Source organism: Eurytemora carolleeae, unplaced genomic scaffold (assembly GCF_000591075.1).
Source record: "Eurytemora carolleeae unplaced genomic scaffold, Eaff_2.0 scaffold2578, whole genome shotgun sequence".
Lineage (NCBI taxonomy): Eukaryota > Metazoa > Arthropoda > Copepoda > Calanoida > Temoridae > Eurytemora > Eurytemora carolleeae.
The window spans coordinates 1-11,583 of NW_019398483.1; the positions used below are offsets into that span (position 1 = coordinate 1).

At 31.7% G+C, this 11,583-nt stretch overlaps 1 protein-coding gene across 1 annotated transcript; it reads right to left on the reverse strand.

Moving 5' to 3' along the window:
• Nucleotides 1-2,493: 2,493 nt before the first annotated feature.
• On the reverse strand, nt 2,494-11,159 carry LOC111717417 (gamma-aminobutyric acid type B receptor subunit 2). The gene is made up of 4 exons (XM_023492918.1): nt 11,027-11,159; nt 5,426-5,548; nt 4,110-4,220; nt 2,494-2,817 (listed from the first exon to the last, which is right to left on the reverse strand). The coding sequence occupies exons 1-4, from the start codon at nt 11,114-11,116 to the stop codon at nt 2,509-2,511; spliced, it is 633 nt and encodes a 210-aa protein (XP_023348686.1). The 5' UTR covers nt 11,117-11,159; the 3' UTR covers nt 2,494-2,508.
• Nucleotides 11,160-11,583: the final 424 nt, after the last annotated feature.

The window sequence follows — 11,583 nt, forward strand, 5'->3', positions numbered from 1 at the left end:
AGTGTAGAGTGTAGAGTGTAGAGTGTAGAATGAAGAGTGTAAAGTATAAAGTGTAGAGTGTAGAGTGCAAAGTGTAAAGTGTGTAGAATATAGCTATAGGCGTATTGGAAACTTCAATTCTATATTATTAATGGATTTGCAGGATTAAAATTACAGCTTGAATCCTTTTCCAATTGTTAATAAACTTTTTAAATTAGTGTCTCATCTAAAGCTGGCATGCAATTACAATATACTTTTAAATAAAATACATCAGGAAATGTAACCAAGAGAAGTAAGCTGTACTTTCTGTGTTGTACGAAAGTTGTATAGTTTACATATAAACTATTTTTTAAGAATTTTAATTAGCTTAAATGAAGCTTCTCCNCCCCACGTTCAACTATCACGGAAGATTTGTATTCCAATGCCGACAATTTTTACTACATTAATTCCTATCATTACCTAATCTTTTCCATTTAACCCTTTAATTCTTGGTGTGTGACAGTACATTACTGGTAAGGACCAATTCAGAGGGTTTTTTTTTAAATTCTTCTCTTTTTGAATCTTTTATTTTTATCTCCTTTTTTTGGAACTATGTTTATTTTTTGTTCCTTTATTAGATCTATTTTTTGTTCTTTTTTAATTTTTATGCTCTTTTTTCTCTTTTTTATATTCTAGGCTTTTAGAGTGCATGCCCATCTTCTATTTTAATTAGCATGCATGTTCTCTTTGTATATTTTGTAAAACAAAAACAAAACAAAAAATTTCGCGGATTTTAAAAAGAAAAATCGTGGATTTTTTAGATTTGATGGAATTCAATTTTGGTGGAGGCTAATTTTCGAAATTTTGATCATTCATAAACCTTCCCTGGGGCCGTGTGAAGTCCCACACAAAACTTGGGCCCGATCGGTTCAGCCATTTTGATGTTTATTGGAAACAACCAAACAAACAAACAGACAGACAATGTATAGATATAGACTATAGACGACTAAAAAAGGACAGTAGTATTACACCAAATGAGTCATCTCTTTCTTGTGAGATTATTGTGCCCATAACTTGTAAAGATCAGTTTGGAGAGAAAATCCTGATAAAAACATTCTCTATGTTTCATATCCCCCTTACCACTATGTTATCAATTAAATGTTTGTTTTGATCTCCTCCTAATGCAGTAAGGTTCCTTCCCCCCCCCCTTTCAACCTCACATTCTTCTCCACTATTGCATCCCCCTCCACTCCTTTTCCAATCTTACCCTCCCCCAGCTTTCCGGTTGGCTCTGTAAAACCTCGAACAATAATACAGTAACGATTTTATTCTGTTTTTAAATTCTTGAATGTCGTGCAGTTTCAAATCTTTTAGAATTTAAGTTTTAAAATATTACCAAAATAAGATTCTAATCTATTATCTTTCATTCCTTATTTATACCTAATTGATTATCTATTATCTATAATTTCTTATATTAACCCTATCCCGATTGGGGTATTTTGGTCCATAATAGATAAGGGGGATTGGCGCTCCCCCTCCCCCTCCCCCCTCTTATGGAAAAAGTAAAAAACAGCGGTTACGATTTATTCTATGGTTTCTATGTAGAAGCTTTTACTGTTTTTTTGGGAGGGNATTGATGAATCGGATCATTGTTTTCTACGCTCTATTAAATGTTGGTATAGAGGAGGAGGCTTTGATCCTGCGATTTATCTTTCATGTCCACAGCAGTTTTATTATTATTTTTCTTTGTACAATGATAAACAGAATAACATGGACATTTAGTCGTCTTCGTTAAATTCTGAACTGTTTTAACTCCTCTGAAAATTAGCCCTGAACATAACATAACAGCGAAAAATTAAATATCTTTAGTGAGGTCATGAATAAAAGGTAAAACAAAGACGACTTTCATTCGACTTATTTTTTGGTTTTCACTGTCAATTTGTTTATTAACCAAAACAAATGACTTCCTAGGCTCCTTTATATTTTCAGTATTATCTAAAGGAAATGTTTTTTATTTAGTGTTTTTTTGCTTTTTCTTATTTAAGATTTATTTTGTAATTAATTGTTGAGTTCCTTTGAAAACCTTACAATTGTTTCGAATAAATAACATATATAGTTTAACATTCTCTAATAGATTTCTTGGATCTGATGAAAGATTTAATCGTTATGAAAGGCATTAAAATGGATAATTTAATCTTAAGAAGGATTAAAAAAGGGTTTAAAAGTTATAAAAGGTCAAATGTATTTTTATTTGATCATACTTTGACAAAACATTAATTTTTAAATGAGACAAAGTTTCATAGCTTTCGATAAAGCATTGCTGCTCGTATTCAGTTTCATAACTATCTTAACTTTTATCAATGTCAATATTTTTTACAATTTAAAGATATATAGCTTATTTAAAGCTTATATAAGCCTAACAGCAAATATTTAAAAGTGTATACTGTACTACGTGTACAATGTACTGAGTGAGCATTATAATTTCGCTAAAAACGTTAATTATAAAGGTCCTGGTAAAGTTATTTGATTTTTAATAGCATCAAAATTGTCTTAATGTCGTCTTCCTGAAATTCCGCAATTTTCTACGAAATTGTACGTGTACTGTGTACATCTGAAATATCTGAAATATCTCACCTTTGGCACAAAAACCAGACAGAGAGTGCCTGTAGTACAGAATATGATGAAGACGGAGATAATGATAAAACTGGCGTTCTGGTCCTCGTTCAATACATAGCTCACAGCTACTCCCAGTACACACATTATCACAACGTTGTACACAGACATACCAACATACTTGCTGTCGTTCAAGGCAGGGATCTGTACGTTCCTTGTCTCCCAGGCCAAGAATGCGCCAAATACCTAAAAATTAGTTTTGCTTAATTTAAAATCCGGAATAATTTTATCAAAAAACGGATAAGAAAGTTGTTAAATTCGAAAAAACATGTGATAACCTCTCCNTTAAATGAGAAGACCTAGAGATGATCGATGTTCATTGTTCAATGAACCAATTTAAGATTAAATCCGGCCAATTTTATACAAGTCGGAAACTTTCCACAAAAGTTTTCATCTGAGAACAGGTAAAGCCAAAAATGTAAAGTTAAAATCACAAACCTTACATATCATATAAAAAATATGAGATAAATATTTTTATGTTAGTAAACAGAAAAATATATTGTTTTGATCAAATTAAGCATGATATACTGATATAGACCCATGTTGTTGTTTATGTTTATGAGTAAAAGCATAATTTTTTCAGATGGAAAATATAAGAAGTACTAAAGGTACGTAATACTTGAGGTATAGAATTCTTAGTAGAATTCTTGAACATTGTTATTGTTTAGTTCCTAGCAGTCCAAATATCACAGTAAAATGTGTACACAAACCGTGACCCCTCAACCTTTATTATACATACCTACATATTATACAGCACTGATTTTGTATCAATTGCTTCCAAGTTCACTTTTAAAAGTATCAATACTCTACTATATAGGGTGTTCAACGAAACATTTAAAACTTTTCCCCAACTGTGATGTTTCGTTAGACACCCTTTAGGCTTCAGTAGATTATTGATATTTTTGAAAGTGAACCGCTATTCTTGGAAGCAATTAACACAAAATCATTGCTGTTAAATGTTTCGTGGGACACCCTGTGCATAAGGTTGCACAGAGAAAAAACTAGTTAAAAAATTAGAATTTGTGGCCAGTGTTCTGATACTTTTCTTTTTCACAGGGATTGATACCTGGATTTAATGAAATATAAACAGACTCAGTTGGAACTCAGAGAAATATAAATAGAGAAACTTCATCATAAATTGAATTAACTTCGATAATTAAGTATATATCATTAAGCACGTTTTATGGCATGACAATTCTCAAGATAACGTTCAAGAATTTAAAAATTAAAAAATGTGAAGGACGAGTAGGAATATTCTATAAATATTTGTAGATAGTTGAAAAATTCCGGTTTAAATGTCGGAATGGAATGGAATTTGAGTTGAAACCGATCATTGAAATTATTCCCTCTATAACAAATTTAAAATTAACTGGAATTTCTGCAAAAAAAAATGTTTTTAAAGAAAATTCCTAACAAAGGAAAGCCACAGGATAAAATTTGACAAAGGGCGCGAAGCTTATCTATTTCGTAAAACTTACCATAAGTAGTCCTTTGTAGGCGTAGATTATCCCGACAAATATATGCATATAGTTGCTCTTGCAATACTCGTTCAGAGGGATTATTAGAACATCTACATCTCCATGTGGGCTCTACAATACATAACATAGGCTTTACATTCTACATAGGATTTAGGAGTTCAGAATTCAGAAACAGGATTCAGAAGTTTAGAATTCAGAAACAAGAATTAGAAGTTTAGAATTCAGAAAAATGATTTAAAAGATTAGAATTCAGAAACAGAAATTAGAAGTATAGAATTCAAGAACAGGATTTAAAAGTTTAAAACTCAGAAACAGGGTTTAAAAGTTTAGAATTCAAAAACAGGAGTTAAAAGTTTAGAATTCAAAAACAGGATTTAAAAGTTTAGAGTTCAGAAACAGGATTTAAAAGTTTAGAATTCAGATACAGGATTTAAAAGTTTAGAATTCAGAAACAGTATTTAAAAGTTTAGAGTTCAGGAACAGGAGTTAAAAGTTTAGAATTCAGAAACAGGATTTAAAAGTTTAGAGTTCAGAAACAGGATTTAAAAGTTTAGAGTTCAGAAACAAGATTCTAAAGTTTAGAATTTAGATACAGGATTTAAAAGTTTAGAATTCAGGAACAGAATTGAGAATTTAAAAAAATCAGGAATAGAATTTAGAAGTTTAGAATTAAAAAACAGAATTCAGGAGTTTAGATTTCGGAAACAAGATTTAAAAGTATAGAATTCAGGAACAGGATTTAAAAGTTTAAAATTCAGAAAAGGATTCAGAAACAGGATTTAAAAGTTTAGAATTCAGAAAAGGACTCAGAGGATTAGAATTAAGGATTTTAAATAATCTTTTCATTTAAAAGATTAGTAAAGAATGTTTATTTGGAAAAAATGTTTGGAATTTTTAAACTTGATTTTTAACAAAAACAAATGTGGAGCCAGGAGCAAAATGTCATCCATATTTTGATATCATAGGACATATTGAAAAACTTGATAAGATTGAAAACTAGAAGTTTGATAAACTTCAAACAAACTTTAATTTCCTTTTTCGTCAAAATTTAAATTGTTGGGAAATCTTGATTTTATTCTTCTTCTGCAGTATTTGTTGAAAATAAGGTAAATCCTTGAACAATTCAATAGGATCCAGAATTCCAATAGTTTTCACTTGATTATACTCCAGGACCACAGCCTTGGTATAGATGGATAGGAGGATAGGAGGATAGGAGGATAGGAGGATAGGAGGATAGGAGGATAGGAGGATAGGAGGATAGGAGGATAGAAGAATAGGAGAATAGGAGGATAGTAGGATAGCTAAAGAAAACTTACATAAGGTCTAAGGTCCTCGGTTTTCCTAAAGAACGGATCGAAGACCTGCCAGGTGGTCATGATGATAATATCCATGGTGAGGAGAATACCAACCACCAGGAACAGCTGGGAGTCCTTCATCACCTAAGAGAACATAAATATTTAAACTTAAGAAAAACAAAAATTTAATTTTTAATAGAAATGAACAAAGTGATTGTATCATTTGTTTAAAAATTGCCATGGACAATTTGCATAAGTTCTTTTATCTTTAGCGTTATACGACACTGCAAATTTGATGCATGTAGATTGTAGAGTCAAAGGAAAAGCCAGGCGGATACGGAGAAAATCTGTTTTACATGTCCTACTTTTAATAAAATATTGAAATATAGCTAATCACGGGGCGGAATTAATCTCGGTAATGTACGAGAATAGGGTCGGACGGGTACATTCAGAGATGGCAGTGACGAGAAGCGACACGTTCGTTTTCGTGAATTGTGAAAAAAGATTTTCTAAAATCATGTTTGCTGTATAGTAGGAATACGAGAGTCACATTCTGTGATTACATAAATTCTTTTTTATATTTAAACCTGAACATAAGAATATAGAAATTTCCTACTTTTAAAACTTTTTAATGCTATATTTAATTCTTTAACTTTGTTTGATTTCTAGGAATATAAAAAAGCTGAAAGGGGCTTTTGTTAAAAGTTTCCAAAGACTCTGAAGAAATGTGAACAGAATTTTATTTGAGATTTTTTCTTTTGATCACAAATCCATGTTATGGTAAAATCATACCTTTTCACACAATAGAGATAATGTTCCAAATGGGAATTATTTTTTATCTTTAAAAATCGAAATATATTTTGATTCCGATTGGCCATAAACTTTGTTTGGGTTTATGTCAACATGTTTTGGCCAGATCAGGTCAACCGTTTTGACGTTTTTGGATACACTATAATAGCCAAATTTTATAGAGATTANAACATATCAGGACTGTTGAAATTCTGTAAGAAACCGCAATTTTCTTCATTAAACTTTTCTTCAACAAATCTGCTAATTGAGCTTTTGTTAAGATAATAACATTTTATCCAAAGTAAATGATCATAAAATAAAAACCCCAGATTATTTCAAAATTTGCTGTATAAGCACAGCAACATAAGATTGCTAAAATGTCGTCTTTCTATTCAACAACCTCCAGTATGAATGGTAAATTATTTCCTATTTATAACACTGTTATTTTGGTTCTCAGTGCTATAAAGTCCAAAAACTTTATTGCACGTCGTGCCAAAATAATATTGTTCATTTGTGTACGTGTCTTATGTCAATGGCTATTTCTAGATCAAATAAGATTTGATACAAAGCAGAAGTTAAAATATGAAGTTTATTTCAATTTTATTTTCATTTCAATTGAAAATTTTATTTTTTTAAATATCCGGGAACCAATAAAAAATATTTAGTACACGTGCTACAATGTTCCGCTATAGTTTAACTTCAAAGCACGATAATCACTTTATAGCACGTTCATTATGAAATTCACGATAAAGAGGAAGAATGATTAAGTACACAATAGTTTTATAAAATCATTTATTGTACAATGTACAAACAATGATTACAAGTTAATATTAAGTTTATTTGTTGACTGCTGAAAAGCATTTGATTTGAAATATACTAGTCATGACAGATGATTTCATAGTTTGCACTTGTCACAGATGCATTTATTAATCTTAGACTCACCATTAGGAACACACAACAATGTTGTTGGTTAAAACAAATAAATTAAAATATGCTTCCTTTAAAAACTTTATTAAAATCTCCATGGTTTTATTTGTCTTTTCCCCTTTAAATAACAACTTTTCGTTAGATTAATTATTTCATTTTGGACATATTTCCCAAGTAAACACTTTGTCTTTAAGAGACTGTCATCGTAATTCAAGTGACCCTCCATGCAAAGATGATAATCCCGATTCACATCAGCAACCCTTATAGCTTTGTCTGATCAAGTATTAATTAGACATCAATGTTTTTGTTTCTTGAAACTGTTTATTTTCTATTCCGGTTTCTGCGCGAAGGGAATTTGTGCCATTCATGTTTATTAGAAGCAATGGAGAAGCCCGCAGAAATAAACACTTTACGAATCAGAAAACGACAGTATCCTCCACATGTTTTACAAGATTAAGGTTTCAAGGGTTGTGCATTGACATGTTTGTATAGTAGGTTACTGAAAACGTTTTTAGTTCCTTTTAAGGTTGTATAACCTTTTATTTTATTGTCACTCTTTCCTCACCTTTTTTTTTAAATAAGAAAAATCGATCTTTTTCCTTTGATAAAGTCTTTTAGATAGAACACTAAATGATTTGGCATAGTCGGAAACGCTTTTAAAGCTGCCGGGAACTATAAATGTTAAAATAATGACTACAAATTTCCGTTCAGTCATTTTTAAATCTTATCCTTTGTAGGTAACCATGCAGGTAATCAACATTTATGGATGTAGTGTTTGCTGTTATCTAGAGGTTTAATGGAAATATTAAAAGGGAGCAGGGTCGGAATAAAGAACAGAAAAAGAATGAGAAACTTGAAGGAGAGTTTGAACCCTCTTCAGTGTTAAATATTCATTAGCTAAGTTTGAGAAGAAAATATATAAGAAAGTTTTTAACCACGAAAATATATTCATCCAGAATTCACTACGTAGTGCGCAGTTTTTAAACTTACTTTGGCCTTTTTTCTTATTCCCCCTCCCTTCCCCTATTTTTTCTACCCCCCCCCTCACCTCCCATTTTTTCTACCTTCTGTCTATTTTTCCTCTGTCCTTCTCCACCTTTTCCCTACCTTTTGTCTCTTATTTCTTTTCCTTTTTGCATCCTTCTGTCAATTTTATCTCTTCCTTCTCTCCCTTCTTCATCACTACTGCACGGGCAGCCGTAGTACATTTGAATTTCCGAGCCGGGTCAACCTTTTCAGTCCCAGTTTAAACTGTATCGCCCGGACAGTGGGTAAATAAAGGAGACACGCAATAGGACTAGCCGGTGCAACAAGGTTGACGTGGTCAGACTTTAGGTTGAATTTACTTTTACTGAAGGGTCAGAGGTGCGTGACTGTTTCTCTGTTTAGTCATTCACTTTTTTCTCTTTCCTTTTCCCTCCCTTCTTTCTCTTTTATGTTCTTCCCTTTGCGCCTTTTTCCTCAAACTGTGTCAAATTTATCCTCATTTTCTCTCATTTCTGCCAATTTTATCTCTCTCCTTCTCCTCTTATTTCCTCACTTAACTTTCTCTTTTATCTTTTTCCCTTCTTCTCTTTTTGCCTTTTTTATCTCTCCTTCTTCTATTTTTTACTTCCTTCTGCCTCTTTTTTCTCTTTCCTTCTCCTCTCTCCTCCCATTTGCCTCTTTTTTTTTCTTTTTTTCTGCCTGTATCCCCCCCCCCCCAGTTTCTGTCCCCCATATTTATAAAGTTTTCAACTATCCAAGTTGCATCTCTTCTGCTAGAAGACACATCAAAGAAACTAAAGTTTATGCATTAAATTTTAAACATCCAAAAAAGAAAACTACTTGCTTACCAGACATAAATACAATAAAACTCTTCTTTTGTCTTTCAAAGAAATGTATCTTATAGAACACAACTAAATTTAATAATAACAAGCAAAATTTCTTCTTATTGAAAGATGAAATTGAGCCGCATTCAACAAGGGCAGCTGTAGTTACATTTGAATTTCCGATCCGGGCCAACCTGTCCGTTCCCAGTTTGTACTGTACCTAGCTCTATGGACAGGACTAGCCGGTGTAACAAGGTTGAAGCGGCCAGACTTTATGCTACATATAGGTTGAATTTACTTTTACTAAAGGGGCATGGAGGTGCGTAACAACAGAATTAAAAACATTTTGACGTTCGGAAACATACAAAATAATCTTTAATTCTATTAATATTTAGTAAAAATTAGCCATAACATACATATGCCCCCAAAAAATTAATTTCACTGCATTAGAAATGGTTTTATATTTCACAAAACATTTTAGTTAGAATTTTCTATTTCGTTAGTTATTGTAAACATTAATTAGTTTTGATTATTATTATGAAAATTTTGTTCGTTTAATTTTACAATGTCAAAATTTTGTTGGAAACTGTACAAATTCTGAAGATCGCAATTCCACAAAATTTTAGATATTGTGCCTCATTTTAACATTTTAACCAGAAATTTAGTATTTTAAAACCCGAATTCATTAATCCCCCCTCCCCCCGCCCCCTAACTCGTTCTAATTATATGATACTTCAAGTTTGCGGGGTTTTAAGTTAAGGGCGAAACACCGTAAACAGAATATTTAATATATTTTGCTTATACATTTTTTAAAAGTAGAAGATTTCCATTTAAAACAAAGTAAAATAGCAAACTTGGGTTGCATATTGTACCATGATATATTGAAAATACACATTTCTTTTCGAATAGATGTCATTAAGTTTTAATATCCTAAGATTATAAAAACATCTGGATGGTCTGCAAGGATGTACTGTGCATCTCTTTTCACGCCCCGCCTATTCTTGTATATGAAATCACCGTGTGTATTTTCTAGTGTTATGAGTTGACAATAGGGCGCTAGAGGAAGAATAAATGGTGTATTTCTTTTCTTCTTCTTTTCAGCCATTAGATAAGAATATAAAAGCTTTGTTGCAAGAATACATAATTTTGAATATTTATATATATATAGACACAATTTCAACACTAGAAATATGAATATTGAATAGTGACTTAGGGATAAAGATAATATAAAAGAACAAGATTGGTGGCCAGACTCAAATGACAAAGCAAAAAAAAACAGAAATAAAATAATGAACAGGTTCAGAATTTCAAGTCAACAAACGAGAAAAGGGAATAATATTTGAAATAATGCTTGAATAAATTTGAAATATGAAAAATTGGAAAATTTGAGTTTGTGGCAAAACTCAATACTTTTAATCCTTAAATATACAACTAAGCGTTAATCACATGAAGAGCAAGTTGTCATCAGCTGATTAAATTGATTTAGCAATTTGGAGCAGCTGATCTTAATATCTTGGTTACCCAAAGTCAGAATAGCTATGATATCTGTATTGTAAACAAATATTTTTTCCCTATTTACAATCTTATACGTGGAATTCAACGCATCCATTCAATTTTGATCCGGATCCTGGATCTGTTCAGGAAAAATATCCGGATCCTGGATCTGTTCAGGAAAAATATCCGGATCCTGGTTTTTTTCTCGCAGTTTTCGGTTCAAACTTTGCCCCTTGGATCCGGATCCATAAAGCCAAAATCTTGCGAATCCAACGGATCCGGATCCTAAGCACTACGTTGAAGTAAAAAAAAGAATGACGTCTGTTGGTCAGTTCCTGATTCTACTGATTTAAAATAAAGGAATAACGGGAATATTTAATATTCAAATTTCTAAATAATCTCAATATTTGCAGATTTCTCCAATATTTTACATATTTAGCTTTTTATTTGAAAATGTGAAAAAAGGGCTCTTTGGTTCTCGTAAACCGCTGCTCAAATATTTCAACTCATGAGTAAAAAATAAAAGAATAGGTACGAATAAAATGGATTAAAAGTGAAACAATGAATTAATTTTAAAAATACAAATAATATAAAAATTTACCTTTTTGTTGAGTTGAACATTAGTAAAGATGGAATGAACTCTCCAGGTTTTTGAGAACATAGATCCAAAAGATAAAGTGAACCCTGACATTAGAATCCAGGCTCGTCCAGCGCATATGTACGGAAACGCGGCCTACGCACATCATATTCATGCATCTGGTGTATTTTCAAATTTTAAAGGAATGAAGTCTTTGCAGCAAACTCATATTTTCTAATTTCTATATATTTGCAACTTCATGCTGTACATTTCATACTAAGATTATTTGATCTAACATAATTTATAGGTAGTTTGAAATATCTAAGGTCTACGACATTGGTTTGCAAAGATATATGTATCAGAAAATCATAGTGTGTGGCAAGACTAAAATACGTCAATAAATTCTTTAGAAATATTTGAGAATATATATGGGTTAGGGTGTTAAAGAGTGTAGAGTGAAGAGTGTAGAGTGTAGAGTGTAGAGTGTTGAGTGTAGAGTGTAGAGTGTAGAGTGTAGAGTGTAGAGTGTAGAGTGTAGAGTGTAGAGTGTAGAGTGTAGAGTGTAGAGTGTAGAGTGTAGA